This window comes from Athene cunicularia (genome assembly GCF_003259725.1).
Source record: "Athene cunicularia isolate RWA chromosome 11 unlocalized genomic scaffold, athCun1 chr11_part1, whole genome shotgun sequence".
NCBI lineage: Eukaryota > Metazoa > Chordata > Aves > Strigiformes > Strigidae > Athene > Athene cunicularia.
This window is the reverse complement of record NW_020799113.1, coordinates 11,703,738-11,729,374: the sequence shown is the minus strand read 5'-3', so window position 1 is coordinate 11,729,374 and position 25,637 is coordinate 11,703,738. Positions and strand designations below refer to the sequence as shown.

The window sequence follows — 25,637 nt, the reverse complement described above, 5'->3', positions numbered from 1 at the left end:
ACAGTAGTTTAACAAGTGTAGGAGTCTTTCATACCATCCTTTACCACAGTGAAAACACTTTAATTGAAGTCACCACTGTGAGAGTAAAAGCCAAGTGCATCCTCAATTTCTGAAAAACCTAGAGCACCCACAACATGATTGCTGGACTTGGTATCTTTACCTGGAGGGATGTTAACAGCCTTTCCTACAAATTACTCGGTAATATGTACTTAGTACTCTAGTATGTAAGTACTAGAAAACTACCACCACAAACTAGAGTACATCTGGGTTAGTATGTGTCATCTTTCCCTTTACTGTCATGTCAGCACAAGACTAGAAATAAATTTAATTCCTGTGTCAGATTAATATATGCCACCACAGAACTAGATACATGTCTTGAAATGCTTTGCACTTCAGCTTAATTCTGGAGTTAAATTCAGGGAGAGATACTGCAAAGACTAAACATTAGTAAACCAACACTACATTCTGCTTGTGTCATGCATGGAAAAAATAATATTATAGAGCTCTAGACTTAGGAATAGCTTATGTAAAAAACCCTCAAAAGTCCCATTTAGAATATCAGAGTTAAAACTTACTTCCTACATCCAAACTATTACTGTTTATTTTACTGTGAACTGAGGTTAGATGTTAGCTAAGCCTTTTATAAAGAAATTCAAAAAGTAGAACTATTTTCTGCTTTCATATCCTTCACAGAGATAATAGGAATTTAGTAATACACATCACATTGTAAGCTTTTATGTAAAATATTTACTGGGCAGTATACAGCTTTATTAAGACATTATAGACATTATCTAAACACTTCAGAGGCAGCAAGCATATATTCTGTAGTCACAAGACAGTTCCATTAACTTGGTTTAGTTGCTTTTCCACATAGTACAGTCAGCTCACTCTAAGGGGGGAAAAAATAATTTTAGTTCAAGATATCCAACAGAAGTCACTACTGCTAAAGCAAGCAGTGAGCAAGCACTCCCCCTTCTCTACCTACAGCAGCAGGTCCATGTTACAAAATACAAAACATCTAACTCATACAGCTCCATTCAAGTATAAATACCCGCAAGACTGAACTGATTCATATTTTTTATGTCTAGATAGATTTCTAGTGCTGCACATTACTGCATGCAAAAGCCCAGGTGCCCTTATCTTCAGAAGAGTCAGGCACTATGTGCCACAAAGTTCAGTTCATTCTGCTTCAAAACAGTTTACTTCCCTGAACCAAAGGTAAGGCAATTACCATTCAATTGCAGCAGAGAATTAACAGGAGTATAGTTCTTACTCAGCAAGGGATGTAGAATAATAGAAAGATTATAACAAGAATCAAAACTTAGCTGCAGCTTTGTAAGCCTTTGTGAATATGAGATAGAGAATGGCAGTTTGCTCACATGGCAGGAGAGACACCAGAGCAATCTAGAAGAAAGAGTTTATGCTTCTGTGGTTCCCCAGGCAATTACCAATCACACACTTATTTAAGTGCATTTACTTTTACACATTATCTGTGTGCAGCAGTTCTCCCCTCCCTGTTCCTCCCTCCAATTTATGCCAAGTAATTAGGCTTAACTTCAGAACTGTTAAAGCACTCAGAATTTGCATTCATAGCAGTATCACACATGAAAACCCAAGACTAGGTGTCTGAGTATTTATATGTAAGCCTCGTCATTTAAGCTTACCACTAAATTATGAATATGCTGTACTGTATCTTGATTTAGTAGTTGCACGTCAATATTATGGAGGTCTCCACCAGCCGTACAGAGTGTCTAAACATAAAAAGAAGCAGTTTTAAGGTAAAAACTATTCTGAAAGTTTTTGCTTGCATGGCCTGCTTTTTTGAAAAAAAAAATCACGATTTCCCGCTACACTACAAAACTTAAGTAACCATTTTTCCCTTTTTTTAACAGCAGCTCATTTAGGGATAGCAAGAGCTATTACTATCAGACTATACACAGTTTATCAGCTACTACAAGATGAAAATGGTTTTATAAAAAAAAAAAAAAAAAAAAAAAGTTTGATACCTGTCCATCAGCCAGGGGAATGTTTACAAATGGAAGAGTTTTATCTTGGGGTACTGATTTACTTCTTAGCAACATGCCTTGAACTCTTCCACTGGTAGGTACAGTTCTTGAGACAGTCTGTTGTAGTCCAGCACTAGAATACAATAAAAATATTCCTCTGAGGTTAACTTCCTATGCTCTGCAGGAAATTTTCAAGCATGAGGCAAATGCAAGTAGTAGCAAACATACTTAATACAAAGATGATCGTATTTAAATTTTCCCAGTTCTGCCTGGGAATTTTCTGACTACAGGAAATTCAACCATCACAGCATTTACCACTAGGTAACATTTTATGACCCTGAAACAATGCAGTAACTTTCTAAGCCTGTCCTACAGGCCAGTGAGCAAGCTGACATTTGGACCACTCAGTAACAAGAATATCCCCTCCACTATCAACAGTGAATGCTTATGGTTTTGGAAAGAGGAAACTTCATGCCGCATGGCTTAAGACACGTGCTGTATCTGTCTACTACAGAGACAGGTATCAAGAAATACTGAAGCTGCTAGCTCTCAGAGGTACAAGGTGTGCCTTATGCCAAAGTTCCTAAGCTTCCTTCATGATACAGTTGTTCTTATTCCACTTGAAAAATGTAAGATTTGGGTATCTTCTGCATGGAAACACACCTCTGAAATTTATAGCAGGCCAAGGTGAAACTAAAGCACTTACTAGTTTCATAACCCATTGAAGTTTTTCTCCCCCTCAACTCAGCTGATGACTTCTGCCAAAACCAAACTCTGTAGTGTAGGGTGAATGATAGTAACGGAAAACCTTAACTTTCAATATGCAAAGAACTGATTGTCAGTTTATTTGGTTGGGGTTCTTGGGGGTTTGCTTTTTTTTTTTTTTCCAAAACACAGCTGTATTGGTGACATTTTAATCAAGCTTGGGCTCTGAGAATTAGTTTAAGCTCTAAACTATACCTTCAAACAACAGTGGGTGGGAGTAGAATTTATACTCTAAATCTGTTTTTTTTAAGCTAGCTTAGTTGTGACATGAAATCCTGTACCTATGAGAACATAAGTTAACAACCACAATCAAAGCAGGAGGTGTGACTGGTTCACCATCCCTGCCACCAAATTTAGTGCCAGATCATAAAGACCAATTAAATCTAGTTTGATCATGATTAATACCAAGATTGATACTAATGTAGATATATAATGTCTTGGTATATAACCAAATTATTTATTAAGAATTAGCTGAAAACCCCTTACCTTTTAGATGTCTTTGGTGTGGCTTTCAAATTTGTGGCACTGCCATCAGAAGCAGGAGACTTAATGGTCTCAGTCACATTTGCATAAGAGTAAACAGACCTTAAAAAAAAAAAAGTGGTTGTTTTGTTTTTTTTAAAATTTTCTCCTTATTACTGTAGAGTTTTAGCTAGGAAGAAGATAAACAACTGGTGAATTAGAGAATGCTGAAGTGCTCCATGGTAGAGATCTAGTGTATATACATGTGAAGTAGTCCTCCTGAGATAGATGTGATACGATGGGACCTAGCACCATAGGGGAATGAAAGGATCATTTATGCTAGAAGATAAAAGAGGGCTGCAATACCCAAGTTGGGTATAATTAAGGGAATATCCACAGCCTTCTATCTGAGTTTTGGAAAAGTTTCTTGGGAAGTTTGTTTTTCAGCACAAATTATTTTTTCTCTATTACTTCTCAGGGTATTTGTCCATGTGGTTGTCCTGAATCCAAAGAAAAATTTTCTTCCAGTTTTGGATTCTAACTCAGTTATCTTGATGATCATTTATCTCACTTTCCTCTTATTGCTCTTTCCCCACACACATTTTAGAGATATTGTAAGGGCACATGGTTTTGGCCCAGTGTTAGTGTACTTTAATAAAAGCAACCTTCAAAGACTGAAAAGTTAGACTTCCCCAGAAAGAGCAGCCTTCTCTAGTTTGATTTTGTTGGGCCCAAAATTCTATAATCCTAATTCAAGAAAGTAATTAATCCTAGCTAAGATGTTTTTAAAATTTCTTTTAAGCACATTAAACACTGATAAATTACTTATATTCCATTTCTCTGAAGACAATTGGAATTTATTAAAATAAGTGCCAGTGGGTACAAGTATGCACACCAAAGTCAGAGTTGTAGCAGGAGCTTCTAAAAAAAAAAAAAAAAAAATTTCATGCAGATATCCACCAGTTTTTTTATATAAGACTTGAATTTGGTCCACCTTGACTGCAAGTAGCTTTAAGGTGCTTCTGCAAATATGTATTTTCCTGCTAATGACACCTCCCTTTCAGCTATGTATGAGGCCAAAATTATGACAGAACAATTCATTAGCTTGAACAGAGCAACAAAGACGTTTCCCTTACACTCTCTTCCATTACGTATTGTCTGGAAAGCTATACTGATTACATAGATTCAGAACTGTGCACCATTCAGTGAGTGAGAGAGAGAACTACATCACTTCATCAGCTAGAGGTGCTTTTTTGTTCAGGGTTCACATCACTACAATGTATCTGGTTCAAGTCATGGAAGACATCTTTAGCAGATTCCTATTGGCCTCAAATCTCAGCTACTTCATCTGAAAAGGCTTTTATTCAGCATGCTCAAGTTCAGGTGAGTTAAATAAGCTATCAAAGGTCAGTCTTACCTAGAAAGAGAGTTCAGTTTGCTATTTAAACCAGAAGCCAAAGAAACCAACGACTTTGTTTTGGAAACCTGAAAATGTAAGATTGCAGTTAAAAGTGGCATTTTAAGGCAAAATGAAAGATACTTCCAGGGAACAACACTGTAAGAATTTCCTGTTAAAAAAGAACAATCCCCATAGTGCTGCCTTTTCTATAGTTCTACACATACATAAAATAGCAGAGACGCATTCCAAACCAATAGTTTCATAATGCCAAGACATCTTTGTTCATACTGAAGTTCTGTACAACCAACCACCTTTACAATATACACCCTTCCAACTTGTAACTCCTCTTATAATTAATGCCTGTAACTCTACATATAATCTTTTTGTTGTCATCTTGCCACATACTTCAGTGTCTGGCTGAGGCACTGCATGGCACAGATGGACTGAGGTGGTAAAATTAATACACCTGTGCTATTTGGTTTAGAGATAAAGGTGGAAAAGAATGCACAAGTCATTCAAATATAGAAAAGCATGTATGAAAACATGAAGTTGAATTTAAAAAAAAAAAATAAATCGTTCCTCAAACAATCAAGACTTACTGGCAAATCAAGAGAGAATGGCTATGCCAGTATTTGCAAGTCAGTGTGAATGAGTTACTAGAAGTGTATAAATTAAGAAATTAATTTACTATATGGTTTGGCCCTGCTTAACTTAAAATACATTGAATTTAAACCAACTGATGTTTCAAACAAGCAGCAGGCCACTCGCCTACCCATTCATGGATCTAGCAGGGTTCATAGCAGGTCAGAACCGATTAAACCGTCATGCTGTTTGTTCAGAATAAACTTACTTTCTTCTTTGCAGAAATATGCTTGGCATCTTCATATTCAACAATCGTAGTTACCTTAACTAAAAACACATTAGAAAGACAAGGAAAATAAAAACGTCATCAAGAGCTCAAAACACCAAACTCATTTATTTGAAGCCCTGTTACCCAGTGACAGCTACCTAGTAGCTCTGCTACCTGATGGTCATTCTCCTGGGACAGAGTTCAAAACAAACTCTGTGTGTTCGTCACAGACACTGTGACACATGGGACAGTTGAAAGACACACGATAACCTTTCAATCCCCAGACAAAATAGATTTACATTTTGGTGGTAGTGTCCTTCTTATTGATTACTTTGGAGTATGAAGAGAAACAGTATTTTCCTTAAAAGCCTCAATGGGCAGGAGGTCAAAGGGAAACCTATGAGAAAATGGGGAACTTTCCTAGCTTTTCTGATATACTATAAAGCACTGACAAGTCACTTAAATCTGTCTCTTCTTGCCATTTTCAGTGATAAATCCAAAGGGCAGGAACACTTACGTATTAACGTACCTCAACAGTAGCAAAGCCCATGATCCTCCACACTGAATGCTGGGGGGTTGTGTATGTTGTACTTCTAGTTATATACTTTCCCTTCCTTAGCATTCACTATACAAATGCTCAGTTCAAACCAATACAGAAAATTTAAGAACCAAGCTATGTATTAATGGATTGACTTGCCTTTTTTGCTGTTGGTTCTCACCGGTTTTGGATTTGGTATGTCTCCTACAGAACAGTCAGTCTGAAAAAAATGTTTATCCGACAAGCAAAAGTCAACAGATTTAGCTAAGTAAATGCATATTATCCTACAAAAAGGATTGAACTAAAAGGGCATAAAAGAAAGTGACAGAATTGACACTGGCTGAACGCCAGTTTATTTTTTCAGAAACATCTAGATTTCTGCTAGCAGATGACCCTAAGTCTTTAGGTAATGTTGATAACTGAACCATAGCTGGTTGTCCAGCCTTTTTATATCATCTTCTATTTAAACAGAGAGTCAAACAAAACTATTTGAATGAAACATTTACAGTAAGAAGACGCCTCTAAGCTGTGATAGAATTTGAAAACGCACACTTACCACCACAGCAGCAAGAGCCATTTCCTCCCCTCCTTGCAAATCTGTAAGTCAAGAAAATCTAACTTGTTTATATACTATTACTTCCATAACTTATCTACAGGTTCTTATGGGCTATGAAGCTAAACAAGTAATTCAGGATTACTGTTGTTTAAATAGTTAACCTCAGCTAGCACGTATGTTGCCTTTGAACTAGAGTCAAGTCTTGCAGGATAGTCTCTCCTACAAAACAACAATGAAAATCTTAGGCCATTTCAGTATGTTTAATGTTTGAAAGGATACTAAGCGTCCTCACACAGTATATAACCTGAATTCATACAGTGTGCTCCTGAAAGCTAATGCTTTTAGGCAGAAGTTTTCAAGAAAGACATTGAAATACATACTCAGCAAAGGCTTACAGTTAACTTAAGTTCTTCAGGAGTCTTAGGTTGGATCTTTGTGTGGCCCCTGCAATTTCCTGCTACAAGACAGATTCCAAAAACATCAGTTCTCACCAGAATGTACATCTGACACCAACTGTACACCACAGCTTAAAATGCTGCATAAATAAGGTTAAAATTAAACTTGTTCAGTTATCATCACAGGTAAACTAGATGAGAAAGGCTCAGTAGTAAAAAACTTCAAGTTAATGAAAAACCAATAATCTCTATGGCTAGAACAGATTCAGATGGAAAGAAGTGCTTAAGTTTTTATGCACAGAAAATACTAGACTGGGATGGGCCGGGCCCCCGCGCCCTGACGGGGGTGAGCGGGGCAGGCGTCGGCATCCGCCCGCACTCCCGCTTCGTCCGGGCGCCGCTGAATTAACTGGGCCTTTTCCCTCGTCGCTTTGGAGCGGCCGCTGCTGACCTCGGCCCCGGGGGAGCTGCGGCAGGGCAGGTGTCGGCTCTCATCCCCGGGGTTGTGCTGCCAGGGTTTGGGCAGGCACTGGGAAACCTTCTTGCTGTGTGGGAAGGACCTTGCTTCAGAGCCTGGCTTGGTTTTAGCAGTTCAGCTGTTCAGTGTTTGGAATACGCAGCGCTTCAGAGCTAGCAGAGGCAGTAACCCGGTCTGCCTGATGCAAATGGTCACAGGCCATGTAAACTCTGATCAGGCCAAGAGAGGATTTAATAGACATGTAACAACGTGGAACTTCAGAAAGGCAGGACTGCACATAGTACTGAATCTATAAAGATGTATCCTTAAAAATAGAATTCCTTGCAGAAACAATCTTCATACATCCAAATCAAAAATCACACCAGAGGTATGAGTATCTTAGGTTTTGTACAAATGATCAAACCTGTATTCTTTGTTGACCAGGGAACTGTGTCAAATGTAATTTAGATAATGGTTTAAAACACTAGTGGTTTTCACACAGTGTATGTAGTTGATGTTGCAAAGCAAGTCGATGTTGAAGTTAGTAGCTTTTTCTGTATCACGTATCTGGCACAGTATCCTTATCTACTGATCCAGATGGGACAGCCTATGTCACTCAAAAACTGTAAAAAATCTGACAGTTCATAATATAACCATTTTCAATCGGACCATGTTCTTGTTTATAAAACAACCAACCTACTCCCCCAAAAACCCAGGTAAATCTTTCTGCTCCAGAAAACACTCAAATACCTAAATACCTGATACAAAGAAGAGAGTAACCTTTTTTTTTTTTTTTTTTTTTTTTTTTTTTTTTTTTTTTTTTTTTTAGTGGTGCTTAGCATGCTTTTGCTTTCTTTTAGTGACGCTGGGATATGCATATATATGTATATAGATATATATCTGGATTAAAGTAAGTCCTAGTCTGAAGATAAAGTTAAATGCCTTATAGTGCAATCCAGCAAGTGTTGCTTCATTGACATAGGAAATGGAGGACTATAAGCCTTTTTTTTTTTTTTAACATGTGCTTTATTATTTGGAAGTCTCATACATCTGAAATACCATTATAAGGAGCACCTGTAGGAAAATCAAACCTAGAAGCATGCATTTGAAAGTAAGGATTGTCTGTTATTAATGAAATATTTTGAAGACATTGAAAATAAGCCTCTTTTCTGAGCTTTACAGGATTGTTCCACAAAAATGCACATTAACCTTATCACAGTACATACAAATATTGTGGATGGACAATAGAAATCACCACCCTTCCATATGAGATGCATCAAGAACAAAGTGTTATCCCTTATAATGTCAGAAACATAAAAGGCACCATAATAGAATGTTTAGAAAAAAATGAGTTTATGCCATTATAATTTGATTTAAAAGTGTAAGAATTGCTGTCCTGACTTAAAACAAAAAGCCTTTCACACCTGTAAATTATCATTAGAAACTTGTAAACCTTTACATTTTTTTTTCCAGAAGTATCAGGTGCAAATGCAAGGCAAATATAAAATCTATTGACTTATTAATTACAAATACTACCCCATGAAAAAGCTGTAGTTACAAAAATATAAAAAAATATTCTAACTTCCATTGTTAGATCTTAGCTTCAATCTACACTGCATTATGAGTCCAAAGCCAGATCTGATTTGGACACATTCCTAGAATAGGAAAGTGCTGTTTGTCTTATTTTTACATCAATATTCTGACCTCTCACTACAGTTTTGCTTTCTGGATTTTTTTTATTAGTGCATATTAAGGATGCCAAGTAGAGACTGCTAACAGAGAAAAGATTGTATTTATCAATGGATAGTAGCAACATAAGTGTTCTCAGTCTGCTGTCCTCCAAGAAGTCCATTTCTCCAAGGATAAAAGTATAATTTTTTTTTTTTCCAAGCCTCCATAGTAACTTTGTGTAACAGCGTACCATTTTCATTTATGAACCTGTGACCACTGGTAGGTGATTAAGAAGTACTAAATTCTTCTCACAGACTTCATTAAGGAACTGTGAGCAGTACACCAGCTGCTAACGGTATGTCATAGGCTAGTAGCTGCTGTTGCAAGGACAATTATTGGCAACATCTCTTGTCTTCCACACATAACAGATTGGCACATATTCTATATGGTGATTCTCTAGCCCTTGGCTTTAGTAACCTGGATCAGCATAGGATGTTGAACCAGCTACAAAGGCAGCCTAACAAAGTGCTAGTAGACATTAATATGAGTTTACTTGTAAATAATAACTTAATGACTAGACTAAATGAGATATTCTTAATGAATAAACTTTGTAAAGTTGAGCCTAAACCTAACAAATGCTAATGCTTTCATGGTTGAATACTGGAAGCTATGTTCCTTCAGTCCTTTATCAGTGCTAGCAGAAGGTGTCCAGCTTCCAGTTCTAGAGAGAAGCCTTATTTCGTTGTGCAGGGAAACTGGCATAGATTAGTAGAGTACTACAGCTGTACTCCTAGATAGCAACCTTGTTTAGCTGGGTTTTAATAAGCACCCAGGATCATTCAGCCAGCAGTATGACTGTGGAAGATTTATGTGTGAGCTGTACTATCATTATCTTTATGCTTGGTGCAAGACATTTTCCTTTTAAATACCTTTTCTTTCATTAGAAACCACCCCCAGCCTATCTCCTGGTAACAACATTTGTTAGTCCTTGCCAGTTCAAGCTGGATTTTGGCCAGCTAACAGGTCGCTCAGTTATGTGGTTCCAAATAAATGTTCTTCATAGATAAAGTGATTCTGAAATAGTGTTGTATTTTGCCCTACTTCAAAGGATTGATAGCACTCACACCTGCTTTGAAACAGGAACTTACCATGTTCCGTATATAGAGATGTGAGTTAACAGGAGCCTTACAGAGTCGTGAGAGGAAGCATTCAGTGCTCTTATCTTATGCTGGGATAATGTGTTGAATAGCATAGGAATAAGAAGCTAATATTCCTCATTATATTTCAGTTTCATAAAAATAGGGTTCAGGCAGACACCATGTTCATTCCTCTGATGTAAACTGTATATTCCACTCAGATTAGGCTGTGATGGCAGGATTTCTTTTTAACAGAAGTTCAAACTTATCTGCACACATCTGCTAAAGATATTTTTTTAAATAAGCACGCTGTACCTACATGCTTATTTAGATTTGGAGAACACTTCATACTTAACAACAACAACAACAATGAAACCAAACAATACTTATAATGTAGGCTTTTGAATTTTTTTTGAGTAGAATTTTAAGATGGGAAACATGTTCCTAGCTAAACAATTGTTCTTGGCATTTCTGTTTTGTAAAAAAACCACACAACAGTAGTACTTTTAATGAGCAACTTCCTTCCCCAACCTATTGAGTCAAAGTTCATGAATGTAACTTCCAATCAAGGCACAAAATCATTTACCGTCTCTTTCTTCTCACTGCTTTCTTCACATTCTCCCCTTCCCCTTTCAGAAATGTTGGTGTAGCAATGTCTTCTATACCAGACATTAAATTTAATAGCCCAGTGAGTTGTAGCAGTATCTGAGATTCGTTCTATCTATTTTGAATTTAGTTAAATTAGATGAACAGCACATTCTCAGCACATCTTTGTTCATTTTCTGCATTCGCCTTGAAGGGGACGGGGTGAGGGGAAAAAGCCACAGTAGTTTCATGCATATTTTTCAAGAAACTTTATGTGGAAGTCTTTCACTTTCTCCAGTAGGATCTTCAGCTTTTCTACTGGAGGAAGAATGGTCATTCTGAAAAATAATATTTAAAGAAAAAAAAACCAAAACAACTCACATTATCTTCAAAACAAACTAAACTGTGATCTTTGCACAAATCTTGATTACTCTCAGGGCACAGTGAGTAACGTGTTAAGCTTAATATCTGTTTTGATGTGATTCTCTTTTCTGCATTTTTGCTTTAATTGAACTATACTATTGGAGCGATTTGTTTCCATTGGTTAATATACAGGAATTCAAGAATTGTTATTTTCTGTTGACTGGTAAAGAAGGTTATCAGTAAGAAATAACAGCAATTCAGTTTCTATTTTGGGGGCAATTATGTGAAATTACACCCAGTTTTTTGATCTTTAGGTGCAGGCAGTTATGAGTAAATGTACATTTCTTTCTGAACTGAAATCTTAACTCAGAAGCATTAAAACAATGCAACATCCCACACTGCAGTTGTTAGTCTCTTTCTTCCTTCTTCTGCATAACCTGAAAATCATGTTGAGTATGTATGCAAGACTGCATGCAAGACCTACAGAACAAAATGTTTTTCCCACACTGGTACAGGAATGGACTCACACTAGTTTTTTTCTGGAGCTGCATGGACCCAGATACCGCAGACCTGCCGCAGACCTATCATGGCTAAAGGTACCCTCTGTTGTTGCTTCAGATCTAAATGCCATGATAAATACTAGCTATCAGTACCTTGCAGGAGTGAAGTGCTGTTTATTGGAAGCAAAAGCAATAGACTTTATGTTTACAGTTTTGGTATTAGAAGATTTAGTCCAGTATCTTGTTTTAGTAAAATGAATAGTTATTCAGCATGTTTAAGGAGGAGATTTACAGGGAAGATACTGTATTTTTCATGCAGTTTCTTCATATGGAAACACTGTTTAATCCCCCCTTTCCCCCAGAAGAAAGCGGGGCAATTTTTGTAATGCCTTAGCCAACTTTAAGCTTAGAGTATCAGCTATTATTATTATTTGTGTTTGTGGAGAAAGCATTTCAAATGTCAGTGTATAAAAACAGAATGTCAGCAAGCTGTGAAAACCATAAAAAACTGAATAGCTCATCTAGCAGAACATGTCTTTGACCTAGCTGTCAGTCCACAGAAAATGGCCAGTAGAACGTGAGACAACATAAACTGACATAAAATTCCTTGTATTTAATCAGAAGAGGAAGTACTGGGATGGTACTTATTACAATTAATTTGATTTTTAAAAAAACAGAAATTGTACCTGAAATGGTAGCTTCCTTCTCTTTGGCCGAATCCACTTCCAGGTACAACACATATTCCGGTCTCCTCCAGAAGTTTCATGCAATAGAACATATCGGGTGCCATTTTATGAGCCTAAGGGAACAGATGCTTTGGAATTATTGAAGTCAAAATATTCCAGATATATAGAATTCCATAACTGTTTTTCTTCCTGAAACCTTATCTTAGATTATTAGTTTCTTATTCTGTTTACTAAAGAAGATGAAGAAGAATTGCTAATGGGACGCACTGTGAATTAAATAACTACTTTGTGGAGAAACAAGGCTGAAGAACCTACACAAAATGCTTCAGAAGAAAGGGTTTCGATATTTTTTGTTTTCTCCTTGACTTGCTTGTAATTTTTTGTCAAAAATTTTACTTACAAAAATGTAAGTAAGTCACTGACATTTGACAAGATGAAATTGAGAGAGCTGTGTGTTCCAGTTCTGTTGGCAGTTACTATTTTTTTCCCCTGAATTACCTGCTGACTAGAAAGTCCCTTGATTATTAACTAAGGAAGTTCGTAAATACATGCAGGTTATATGCCTAATCAAATAATCAGATGAAAAACAGCCCTATTTTTGTCCTCAGCTATGTTGGTAAAATTCCCTTTACAAAAATTAATATTACACATTAGGTAATAGAGCTCTAGTTAGGATCAAAAAGACTTGTCATTTAGTAATATAGCTTACTGCTCTAAATACAAAAATGTATTGTGGAGAAGTAAAATTTGTAAGGAAACCTCCCCACCTCTTTCCTACACTTGCTGAATGGGGCTTCTTTTGCAGGGTTGGTAGCACACTGCCATTCACAATCCCCCTCGCATATGCTGGCCTACCTAACCCAGGCATGGGCAGCAATTTGGAATTTGCAGAGGTCTAGCTACTTGCTCACCTAACATTCTCAACCTGGAAGCCTTACCACTGTGATGAAATGCTCTGTTTTGTTTTCCTCTCTTAAAATAAAGGTCATGTTATATTTAAGATCATACGTAGTCAATGAAGTACTGCTTTTGTAACTACATGACCTTACTCTATCTCTGGAATAAAAATTCATCATTAGAAGTGGCAGGCACAAGTGTGTGAAGGTTAAAATGGACTGGGGTAAAAATGACTGACTGACCTTTGCTTCTTCAATGGCTTTGGAAGGAATAAAGATCCGTGGGAAAGCATACATAGCTCCTTGAAGAGGATTGCAGTGAATTCCTGGCACCTTGTTAAACATGTCTTCTGTTAGTTTGGCTTTTTTGGCAAGATTGTTCAAAACAGACTCTTTCTCCTGTTTAAAAGGAAGGTGTTCAGTTTGTCATATTTAAAGTGGCAATAAAAACACCGGAGAAAACTATGAATCTTGAAGAAGCCTTCCCTGAATTAAGCACTTCTAGGGCTTTGCTGCGCTATTAGAGCAAACAATGTTCCTAATTCCAGTCATACTCTTAAAGACAGCAATGCAAAAAGGCATTAGCAGGACACAGCTACAAAGTGTTGTAGACAGACAACAACCTGTAGAACTCTATCTGCATGCCTTCTTCTTACATTCTTCCTTCTGAGCATCCATTCTTGGTTATTTTTAGAGACCATGTTAGCTGAACCTTTGATCTGACTTAATACTGTAATTTCTTAAGCCGGATCTAGTTTCATTTTTACAAGTGAGAGACTATATGTATACTTTAACAGAGAATACCATGTTATTCAGTATATAGAGGCACTGGATACCTAAGAACAAGGCTGATTTTATAACTGTATTTGAACTTACATTCCTGTTTAGATTCTAGTAAAAACAAATCTTATTTAGTAATTCTTTTTTCATGCTAAACACAGGAGAAAAGTTCAGTCAGCAAGAAAGCTGATTTGATAATGCCTTCTTAGCTTTTTTTGGCTCCTAAACAAAGAAACCATGAAAAGAATAAAAAATATTTTTAAAGGTAGTCATATTGAGTTAATTTTAAATACCCTGCATATTTCTGTAAATTGGTGTTACTACGGGATCATCCCAGAAGAAAGGGAAGAAGTCTGGTCTCTGTGCATATTTTGAGTTCACAATACTTAGGATAGGTTTAGGAAATGCACAAAAGAACAAGCATGTTATTGCTGACCTTTATGAACTGTGAGTAAGATTCTTCTCCAGGTACTGGAGGATTAACTACAATGTCCATTGCTGCTTGTCCTGAGACTGGAGGACAAAGGCGAACAGAAAGCAGTTTAACAAGCTGTCCTTTAATTTCTGGGTGCAAGTTAATGACTTCCATGTAACCACCTCTGTAGCCACATCTGTAATTAAAGTGAACAGAAAAGACTGGTCAACCTCAAGTGTATAAATGCTGGAAAAGCAATAAAAATAACTGCAGAAATGGAAAAACAATTAATGAGGATCTTACAATATGTAATACACAGGCTGTTGAAACAGCTGCTATACTGATAATGATGTAAGATGGAACTAAATGATATGTCATTAAGCCCTAGTATCCCATACAGAGAAAATCATGTACATGCAGCTTTCCTGTTAGGCAAATTAACGATTAACTTGGATTGTTTGCTCTTCAGAACAAGAGCATATGGCCATAGCAGCATTGACTTAATCAGGAAATTCTTTTTCTTCCATCTCTTCCTCCCCAAAAGAATCAAACCCAAACATCTTTAATATCAAACGTCCCAGTGATTCTTGAGCTGTTCCCTTGAATGCTGGAGACTATATTTTCCGTTATCACACGTCCAGTTTAGGACTGTAGGATTTCACCTTTGTGGAACTGAGGCATCAGGTGTCTGAAATAAATACACTTATTATTCGGTACTTTCAAAACCACTGAACTAATCCATTACTCTGTGCTTTAAATGCTCGTTTTCCTTTTCCTTAAAGTTTTTAGTGATTACCTTCTGGTCACTAATATGAAATGGCTGTCCAACCAGATTAATGAGGAAGATGAAATAAAAAACAGACTTACTCGCCCATGTATCCCTTAGAGGTGGAGTGAAAAGAGGCCAGCTCAACATTGTTATAGTACTCAGGTCCCATCTCATACAGAATCTTTTTGAAAGAATGAAACTGGCATCCTTCAGAGTACACATTGTCCTGGTAAACCTGAACAGTCAGAAGACATTAATGTGCTCTGTTCCCCCGACTAAGGATAAAAGATGGCCTTTTAGAGAGCTAGATCTGAACTGAAGAAAGAGTGGTAACACTCAAACCTTAAAGCCCTTAGAAGACACAAGGTTCTTTGTTAAGTAATAATTACTGTAATGATACATTTTATCTCATGTGGCCTTAGTTAATAGTTTAGCCTTTGGAAGAACAGTGAGCTCCTTCCTATAATTTAACCTTTACTTGTATGTTTAAACTGCTTTTCCTTCTGTTTCTTTCATTTGAAGTGGTCTGACCAGTTGTGTGGACCAAGGACTTGAGAATGATCTGTGTTAGGTTAATGGTTGGACTAGATGATCTTCAAGGTCTTTCCAACCAAGATGATTCTGTGATTCTGCGTATCACAAAGGTTTTTAGGTCATTTTCAGCAAAATTCTTCCTTGTGTCTCCTTGCTTGTGTCCCCTACACTTTCTAGTTCAAATCCAGGTCAAGCCATGTCTCATATTAATCTTCTGATATTAAGAATCTTGCATGTTTGTTCGTGTCTTAATATGGTAACAGAGAATCTGCTCCCTGTACTTAAAAAATACCAATATCACACATGGAACAAAATTACACCTCGTATGCATACTCTTAGCTATGCTTTTGAGAGAACAGAATATTCCATTACCTCATCAGCCAGAAGAAAAAGTTTCTCTTCCCAGGCAAAGTGTATCACATCTTCAATGCACTTTCTGTTTTGCACCTGTCCTACAGTTTGATTTTTAAAGCAAGAAGAAAATTAGTGGAGCATATATATATATATATATATATATACACAAATCTTTTTGCCCAGACCTAGTTAGACTACTAGTTTTTCAATGAGATAACCCTCTTCCTCAGAAAAGTGCTACTGAATTTTAGAACTCAATTCACTGAGTGTGAAATTAAGGAACATTTTTTGAGGAATGATGGTTCAAGGTAACTTAGTCCATCTCAAACAAAGTGTGAGATACAATAATCAATCAATAACTTACTAAGAGTACTCTGTGTCTAACTGATCATTTGAAATACTCACATGCATGATGGTTTAGTGGCAGCTAGTTTCTCATTAATCAACCTCATCTACTCAAACCCCTAAATTCTTCTGAAGGAGGCAGTGGTTGCCACTGAGTTTAAAGTGTATCCATAGTCATTGCCTCTCAGAGGCTAGAGGCCATGTCAGAGACAAGATCCTTGATAAAGACCAAAAGTGATTGAAAGTCATTCCACAAGTCTGCAAAAGTTCAATGGAAGCAGTGGCTTCAAATGGGATCCAGTGAAGTGGATCCAAATCCCTGGAGTTCCATGTTGTTGAAAATAAGTTTCTAAAGGTATGACATACTATCCTACTTAGAGCACTCATCTCTAGCATGCAGCTTTATATATTTGATATGTATTTAAGATTTGCCTGCAATGTCAAATGAATGAAAGAGGGGGGAAGAAAAATGGTCTTAAAACTCATCCATTAAACAAAATTGCTATAGACCTGTGGGATTTCCGGGGTTGATGATGCAGAGGACTTTTGGATTGCAATATGCCTTAGCTTCATTCAAGGAACGGCGAAGTTCATTCACATCTAGAGCCCAGCAATTTTCTTCATCCAAATAGTAGTTCACTTGGATGGCATCTAGTTCAGATATGGCTGCAGAATATAAGGGATACTGTGGTATAGGGATCATCACTCCTGTTCGGGATTTTCCACCTCCTGAGACCAGGATCTTTAAAATTGTCTGGTGAAAAAGTAGGAATTAAAAAAAAAAGTCACACACCAGAATTAATAGTATACTCTATAATAAGTTACTGATCTTCCTTCCTAAATAATCTGGAGTTAAAGTAGATTTCTATTCTAGGCGCATACAGAAATTTTCTCATATCAAAGGGCATTTATTTATTTCAAGTTACTTTACTGGCTGAGTGAGGATGGTCTAACTCAGCTTAATGGAATTCCTCTGCATGTCACAGCTTCTAAAGATCATGTCTGATCAACTGCAGAATTTAGGGAAAGTATTCTGAGCACAAGGCTAGAGGGAAGGTTGGAAACAGGAACATCAAGATCATTGTTTTTCTACTGTGTTCAGCTGTAAGCAAAGAAGCCTCAACTAGTTGTTGCTTGTTGCCTTCTACTCATTTTCTCTCACTAAACACAAGCGGCCAATAAACAAAACCAGAAATGAGAGCTGGGGCCTGTGGAGGTTCTCCTTTGGAACAGAGAGACCTATTTTAGATTAGGAGCAGTTGTGGCCAGGTGGGAACAAAGCTAGGGACTCACATTATGGTTTCATTTTCAAGCAATAGAAGAAACCAAAAGTCCGCATGTAACTTTGGATGGAAATGTAATGTATCATGTGTAGGTTATGCCCAGAAGATGCAGACAGAATGATCTTTTGCTAAGGTCAGTCCAGAGGATTGTGCCCAATGGCTGTGTGTCTGTGTGCATCTATGTGGAGGCTTTTTACATGTGAATTGAATAAAAGAGTGCATTTGGTGCTGGAAGTGGAGATATTCCTTGCATTTTTAAATGGAGAACTCTGAAGTACAGGTGCAATCAAAGCAGGCATCCTTATCAACATGTAATTGATAGTGTAAAGACAAAAATATCTCTTCAGATATAACAGTGGTATCCTTTAAGTTTCTCATTGGTTCTAGAACAAAATCTGCCTTTCTGTGCCCCTCATCACATACTAACTCAGCTGCTAAGATAATGATTTATAATCAACATAATTTTGTACCCACCACCAGTTTAAAAACACCAAGCATCCAAAGTGTATAATCAGGACCAAATGCACATTTACAAAGTCTTTAACACCCTCTGTCCCCCAAGTTATGAAACAATAGTTGTCTTATCCTGGAAGTGCCAAATAATGAGACTCGTTGTACCTTCCATCACTGACTCGATCAAATAAGCATGGTACAGATCTGATATGCTACGCTGCCATTCCTGACCAGCTGCCACTACAGCACTTGGCATCATAACTCTGGAAAGCCAATTCACTAAGGACATCTGGAGAACTGTTCATGTCAGAACATTGTCATTCTGCACTCTGCCACTAGATGTCATTTAAAAAAAAAAACAAAACAATTTTACAAACGAGCAATAAAAGGCTGCCTTAATAAAAGCAAAGACCTGCTAGTTGTAATATCAGTAAATGTGTCTATGTAAAGGAAAAATCTAATAGAGACAGTAATTCCTGTCTTAACTGAGGACCATCACTGAACCTTGGTTGAAGCCAAAACCTGAAGTTTTTCCCAAACAACCTGGCTACTGAAATAGATCTCTGGAATTTTCACTGGCATTAATCTGCAGTAGCAGAGAGTTTACTAGAAAGAAGAGCTGCTGAGACTTCTCATCTCGAGGTCATTCCCTCTTCTCTCTGCTACAGATTCATACCCTCTAGTCTTCAATGCTTATGTATCTTTACCACTGAGGACACCATCATTTAGTCTGAATGGTGTGAATCTCCTAAATTTGTATTTAGCTACCTATGTAGTTATACTACCTTTACAAAAGGCACAAGTTAATGTAAATTGAGAGACTTTGTCTCCATACACCTGTTTCTTAGCTGGCATCTTACATCCACATAATTGGGTGTATTGGATATCCACTTAATGTGACTTCAGTATCTGTTAGATCAAACTCACAGGAGTTTGTGAGACCAGATGTTCAACAGAGATTTATATTTCCAAAGGTAACTGGTAAATTATAGTTTATACAAAGATGAGACAGGTTTAATTTTAACACTTACAGCAATACCATCACTTGCCCCAGTGGTAAGATATATGTTATCTGGATCTGCAGGGACCCCTCCATCTCTTCTCTCAATGTATGAAGCAACATCTTCACGGATGCAATTTATACCTTGACTGGCACTGTAAGATCCTGTGAAAAATAGAGAATGAGATGAGAATTGAGTATAATGAACATCAGATGTTATGTTTGCTAGTAAAACTCCTGAGCTAGTATTGTATCAAGTAGTTTGTATATGAGGGCTTTGGATCCCCAGGATTGTTTTTTTTTTTCCAAGGAGTAGGAAAGGGTCTGTTCACAGAGTAAAAGAATTCATTCTGAAATTAGGCAAATATAATAAGTATTACTAAAATACAAAAATAGTGTACTGAATTGGTAAAAAGTAGTATTTGAAGGCCACTTTGCAAACTGGGACAGCAATCTCATTTTGACTATCTCCTAGTTGCTTTCTTTATGTTGAAAACCACTTCAGAGTATCAGCCAACACCTATTTAAGTAATGGGAATAAGGAAGAGAAGTAGCATGTGCAATAGAAAGGAAAATGTCTTCAAATCCATGACAAAAATAAGATTTCTATTTGCAATATGAAGATAATATAATACCATTTTCTCCCACAGTCTGAAATGCAAAAAAATATTGTAAACTGCTGCTCTCTCTCCCTACAGCATCTCCCATAACTGCATTTCAGTTACTTATAGCAGAAACATCTAGGATCACCCCAATCTATAAGCTTCATGTGCAGTTTACAGAGCACAACTAATAATCTTAAATAAAGTAAGATGTTAGATGCCTCTGGGCATCATAACTGAGTGTGTGCAATAATTAAAGAGTAAAAATAAGCCTAAGCCAAGGTGAGGAATGGATTCAAGCTATGAAGCCTGAGAGTGATGGACAATGAAGTGACAAATGTACATCTAATTTAGAACACTGTCATGAAGCTGCAGAATCTTCTTTGCTTGTTGGGTGGAGTGGAATAATTGTGCCAGACTTAACTCTCATCACTCAAGTTATATGCTAGCAGTCTGCATGATAATACTTCTGTGAAAGCATGATTTATAAAGACAACCTTTGCAAGTACTGCACAACTGCATAGGACAAAATGGTAATTCAGGGCACCAAGTTCCTGATGTCCTGAATGTTTACTTTTACGGGACTAAAAGTTGTACTGGGTCTATATATGGGCCTTTGACCACAGCTAGGAAGCTACTGTTAACGTAGGAGAACTAACCTAAGCTGTCGTTCTGTCTTGTGCAGCCTTCTGAGGGCTGCATCCCGTGACTCGGTGAGGGTATACGGAAAACCTGAATTCAGTTTTCAGGTCTTCTACACTTAATTGTACTCAACTGAAAGCTTTGACTAGCACCCATCTGTTCACACTGCAGGATGCAAATAAACCCAACCCAAAAAGCTGCACATGCATATATTACATATTTTTATATATAGGAGAAGGGTAAGTTTCTCAACTGCCTGGAAAGATATGACAGTTATCCCACGTACAAAGTTACTGATGTCAAAGGAATCCCAGAGTATTTGAACACAACAGAAGCTGAGGACATATATGAGCCTACACAGATGGTCTGGGAGTAGCAAGACTCATTACTATGAATAGGGTTTTGCCAAATGAACATTCATTGGAGGTGAGGTTATTCTAGTTCATACCCAGAGGTCAAGACATTCATATTAACTCTGTAATTAATACATTTACATAGGCTGGTATAGATGTGGGTACAACACTTCAAATAGCTTGACCATATGTAGTGAAGCCACTTCTGTGTTGGATTGACAAATTTTTTGAAAATAAGATTTTATTAGTACACAACGCAGCACTTAAAGCTGCATGGAGAGATCAGTTTTTGACCTTTGCTTTTTCCCAAGAAAGCCAATTTCTCCTTCTCAGCCATGAAGTAAGTTGTCAGACTAACAAAGCGATAGGAGTAACTTCCAGTCATCTGCACATCCACTTGCCTCAGACCACGTGTTTATGGAGTGCTGTGCAGAGGCTGATGAGCAACTGAGGTCAAGAGTAGGGGCTGATACTTGATACTGGAGACAGGGAGGGTGGAGAGAAGGCATAAATCAGTAGAGCAGATCAGTAAGGTTTACAGTAGGTTTAGTTTTCAGGAATTTAGAGCAATGGGAATATATATATCATAATTATGATATATAATGTTTTGAGAGATATATATCAAGAAATATATATATATATCAGAAAAAAAATTGTTTAGACTCCAGTTACCAATTTATCTACTGAAATTAAAAGGGTGTATTTAGAATTATCATCTTATTTGAATATTACAACTGTTTCAGCCCTACTTCCTCAACGTCTACTGAACTAACGCAAAATACTTGAATATGTGATCTTCTGCTGAAAAGGGGATTTTGTAGAGTTAATATATTTCTGAAATATCATGCGAGGCTGAATTCCTTTCATTTCACTCCAGCACGGGGCCCAGAGCCAGCATTCTGAGAACTCTTAGCATGTCCCTGATTTGAAAATCACTACAAAGAAAGATTGAGGCAAAATTCAGATGTATCCCCAGTAACTCTTACATGACAACTAGTACTATGTGAATTAATTGTTACAAAGTAAGCCAGGAAAGGAATTCATGGAGCTAGAGGAACTTCTCAGTTTTGATAAATGTATTTTTAGTGTTCTACATATAGAAACAAAACCAATGCAAAAAAGGTGAAGATAAAATACGTTCTGTATTAGGCTGCATTGTTAGGAATAGTCCAAAGCTGAAATACTGCTAACATAACCAACTATTGAGGTTTTGTTTATTTTATTAAGTTTCACAGCACCTACTCTGAAAATATGCCAGTGCACATAGGCACTGCAATCACAAAGATTAAGCAATATGCCACTTACTCTAATACATACTCTGAAATGTCACTGTTGGCGTACCTGAAAGAAGAATTAAGTGTGCCAGACTCTTTGCTGTACCCAGCAGCTGTAATACTATCTCCAGAGCAGAAATTCTAGTGGCGTTTCCCAGGTACAAGTAGGCAATACAATTGCTAGATCATAAAGAATTTTGTCTCTTCCATTTCCTCTCTACTCAATATGCAAAGTTTGTACTTATTTATCTGTATGTTATATGTATACTCTTGCAGGAACAGTTGTTGAAGAATAGAGTCCTTTAGTTCTTTCAAGGGTTATTATTTTACCTTGGAGGAATAGGGCATTGACATCTTCAGTTAAAACTATCTCAGCTAAGTAAAAAACTTCCACCTTTCAGCTGTGTAGCTTTCCCTTTGCAGAGCATTATTGCCTTGGTACCTGAGTTTCTGATACCCCAGTTCATATTCTGACAAACATACTGGGACTGATGGTTCAAAATTAAAATACAGGTCTGTGAACTAGATCAGCTGAGATGGATATATATTGTTTGTTGATACCATCATTACAGGGACAGTAGAGTCCTTGGCAGAGAAGAATCTCAAGATGATAAAACTGTAAACAGCCCCACCTAGACGTAGCAGGAGACATAGCTGTCAGAGCCCAGGATTAACAGATGTCATAAGAGCAGTAACAAAGCTTCACTAGTGCTCTCTGCCACTTACTTTTCTAATACAAAGCTCAGCATTCTGTTTAGGGTTATGCCTAGATGTTATTGTGATGAGGGCTCCATAACTGTATGATCCTCATCTTATCCTCTTCTGTGACAAGTCTCGTAAAAAATTTGTGCTGTTAGTCACTGCTTATCAGTAGGCCACACCATAAACCCTCCCCCGATCATTTTGCCCTAGGTCATCTCCCATTTGACTTGTAATCATATAAAACACAATTAAGAAATTTCAGCACTGCAGATCTTGAAACTACCTTTGTTGATTCTGATACCAACAGGAGCAATTGAAACAGACGCTTACCTAAGCTGTTTCCTCCACAACCCTGCAAGATCCGTCTGGCTCGCTTTTTGGCATCTTCTGGAAAACTTGGACTGTCCAACAGGTTTGGGTATGTACACAGTGCCACTACCTAGAGTGCCAAAAAAATGTAAATTGGCCACTTGTCAATGGTTATTTTAATTTTATATTTAATTAAATTATTACTGTTAACTCTTCTTGGAAATGGAGATCGCTAATACTAGCTAATTTCAAACAAAGGTTATTGATGAAGAGTTTACAGTTGCTTTTTTAAGGGTAGTGCTTATAGAAGTGAAGAAATCTTACCAGGTTCTAAGTTCTGCTGATATAAACAGTTATAGAATTATTAACTATTTGTGCTATGGACGGTGAAGATTGGGGTCCATGTGAGTTATGCATAGTGTGAATACAGTAAAACACAATTATTCATGTGTTATCTCTGAGCACCTATATCCTCCACTCTTTGTGTATTACTAGCCCATTTTATTGACAAGAAATCAAGAGTTTAAATATGGAGCAGAACTGAGAAATACGATCAAATTTTGAAGTCCCAGTTGCATGTTCTAATAATCCTTCCCCAAAATAACTTATAGTTGTTACTAATTTTGAACTTGTGGGAAATATTTAATTAAAAAAGAAGTGGTGATATAGGACGTAGTAAAAGTAGAAACATGACCTAGCAGAATTAAGTTTATGAAGGAATGTAAGACACAAAGAATCTAGAGGTCTTGCTTGAGATCAGCTAAATTTTTATACTTACATGTGTAATACGGATGTTGTCATCTTGTGGAACAGTGAGTGAAGAATTAATTCACTGTGTGCACACAGTCATGGAGAGAAAGGATTTCCCATTTACCCAGTATTTTCTTTAATAACGTTAGATCTGAATAATTTGTAAGAAGCTCTGGTCTTCCTAGTTTGCTGACACTTTGATGTATAGCTCAAATTTATAATCTCCATCACCTGGACCCCCAGTCTGATACAGCTTCAGTTTGTCCTGCAACTCACTGAATTTACATTATTATAGACTGAGGATTTTACATGTGTAGGGGATGCTCAGTAAATAGCGTAATACTAGTTTGTGTTTTAGAAATAACATACAAATGTGGATTTTGTTGTAATCTTTCCTAAAAGTTAACCTACCAGTTAGCTTGCCCAGAGGTAAAATGTGCAAAATCAGCAACAGTACAACTAGTTGCACCCAGCTGCGTACAGATCTGTCAGATGAAGAAAGGCATTTGCTTTTTTATTTAAAGACAAACACTTCCTTTTTTTGAAGTGCGTTATTGATAATGAATGTGCAGACTGACAACAGAGGAGAAGTGGCAGTACGGATGGGAAATGATCTGAAAAGTAAGGAAAGCTACTGTGTTGAAAGAGGACACTCAGGAAGCCAGGCGACTTAGACTCCATCTTAAGACTTCACCTCCGAAATCAAAATTTGTAATTCTTTACAAAAGAACAATTGTAAGTCTAAGTGCATGTAGGGAATAATTTATACTAATACACATATCAGACAGACTTTAAGGCATTCTTGGTAATCTAACAAAAAATCAAGAATAATATTTTATAATATTCTTACCTGACGGAGGAAGGTGATTGGCCTCTGTCCCATTGCATGTGCATCTCCAATGTTGGCTTTAATTACTTCAGTAAAAGGTTTTTTGATTCCCTTGAAAGAGATAATTCACAATGTATTGTTAGGGCTGAAGTAGATGATAAAGAATTCCTCTTTTTTGGTATCTGTCATATGGCTGTAACCAAACAGTGCCTAATCTCAGAGTGTTTAACGTAAAGCTTAATGCATTTCTTATACAATACTGCCTGTAAATCTTAAATGCTTTACAAAAATGATGCTGAATGTGACACATTTTAAAATGAGAGGCTGACTTTTTCTTCTGCTAGCTACAAGTAAGAGATTGACTTGCCTAGAAACTACATGTTGAAATAGAAAAGATTAAAGAAAGGCATTTTGACTTGTCGGTATTAGAGCAACTTGTTTGATACACCTCTGGGAGGGATGCATCAGTCAAGAAGCTAAAAAGATTTGAGGACATGTGAGAAACTCACCAACAAAAGAAACCTCAAGACCTTTAGTACTTTTTAGAGTAAAAAGAGTAAAGATACTGCTTGCTTATTTATTTTCAATTTAAATATCCATTGTGTGATGACCCCACTTTTCCATATACAGATGTTATACAAAGTATATCATAGTGAGGCTGTATATGATAAACAGTATAAGTGCTAAATAATCACCATGAATATTTAAAAGCTTCCTAATCTCTGAAATCTGAACAGACAGCCATTTTTCCTGTGAGGAACTGAATACATCATGAGAACAGAGGGAAAACAGTTGATGAATGTTGATTAGCAATCACAGCTCTTTAAAAAAGAAAAATAAGGTAAAAAAGGAAATGAACTGACTGGTAGAAGAAACCACCATTGATTTAAATAAAAAAGATCGACTGAAAGTACAGCCCAACATTACAAGAAGAATAAATGAGGTAGGCAAAAACAAACTTATAGCTTTTCTAATGTG

At 37.0% G+C, this 25,637-nt stretch overlaps 2 protein-coding genes and 1 long non-coding RNA gene across 4 annotated transcripts in view; 1 reads left to right on the top strand and 2 right to left on the bottom strand.

Annotated features, from left to right (window-relative positions):
* Window positions 1-727: 727 nt before the first annotated feature.
* LOC113484445 (borealin-2-like) lies at window positions 728-7,019 on the bottom strand. Of its 2 annotated transcripts, XM_026856828.1 has the most exons (9): window positions 6,957-7,019; window positions 6,577-6,617; window positions 6,180-6,240; window positions 5,483-5,541; window positions 4,651-4,718; window positions 3,258-3,356; window positions 2,007-2,139; window positions 1,665-1,751; window positions 728-889 (listed from the first exon to the last, which is right to left on the bottom strand). In XM_026856828.1, the coding sequence occupies exons 2-9, from the start codon at window positions 6,595-6,597 to the stop codon at window positions 845-847; spliced, it is 573 nt and encodes a 190-aa protein (XP_026712629.1). In that variant the 5' UTR covers window positions 6,598-6,617; window positions 6,957-7,019; the 3' UTR covers window positions 728-844. The 2 variants fall into 2 exon arrangements, with proteins under 2 accessions (XP_026712629.1, XP_026712630.1); XM_026856829.1 differs by lacking the exon at window positions 6,957-7,019 and having other exon boundaries at window positions 3,258-3,296; window positions 6,577-6,906.
* A 389-nt stretch (window positions 7,020-7,408) lies between these two features.
* The window catches only part of LOC113484446, a 35,702-nt gene continuing 17,473 nt past the window's right edge, over window positions 7,409-25,637 (top strand). The window contains exons 1-2 of the long non-coding RNA XR_003399226.1: window positions 7,409-7,473; window positions 23,079-23,189. This is a non-coding gene — a long non-coding RNA (uncharacterized LOC113484446). The remainder of the gene's footprint in view (window positions 7,474-23,078; window positions 23,190-25,637) is intronic.
* Window positions 8,438-24,769, bottom strand: GPT2 (glutamic--pyruvic transaminase 2). The gene is made up of 10 exons (XM_026856825.1): window positions 24,681-24,769; window positions 23,102-23,210; window positions 19,230-19,363; window positions 16,973-17,216; window positions 16,136-16,215; window positions 15,328-15,464; window positions 14,482-14,656; window positions 13,509-13,664; window positions 12,370-12,482; window positions 8,438-11,158 (listed from the first exon to the last, which is right to left on the bottom strand). Exons 1-10 carry the CDS (start codon window positions 24,711-24,713, stop codon window positions 11,068-11,070), a joined length of 1,272 nt encoding a protein of 423 aa, XP_026712626.1. The 5' UTR covers window positions 24,714-24,769; the 3' UTR covers window positions 8,438-11,067.

Bases quoted from the DNA above. Each gene is read 5' to 3' on its own strand.
- GPT2 (XM_026856825.1), bottom strand. From the start codon at position 24,713: ATGGGACAGAGGCCAATCACCTTCCTCCGTCAG. The intron at 12,483-13,508 runs GTCAGTCAGTCA...CTGTTCCCTTAG, and splicing joins AAGCCATTGAAGAAGCAAAG to GCTCATAAAATGGCACCCGA. The intron at 11,159-12,369 runs GTACAATTTCTG...ATTATTTTTCAG, and splicing joins GAAGGAAGCTACCATTTCAG to AATGACCATTCTTCCTCCAG.
- LOC113484445 (XM_026856828.1), bottom strand. From the start codon at position 6,597: ATGGCTCTTGCTGCTGTGGTG. The intron at 2,140-3,257 runs GTAAGGGGTTTT...ATTGTATTCTAG, and splicing joins ACACCAAAGACATCTAAAAG to TGCTGGACTACAACAGACTG. The intron at 1,752-2,006 runs GTATCAAACTTT...TTTTATGTTTAG, and splicing joins TTCCCCTGGCTGATGGACAG to ACACTCTGTACGGCTGGTGG.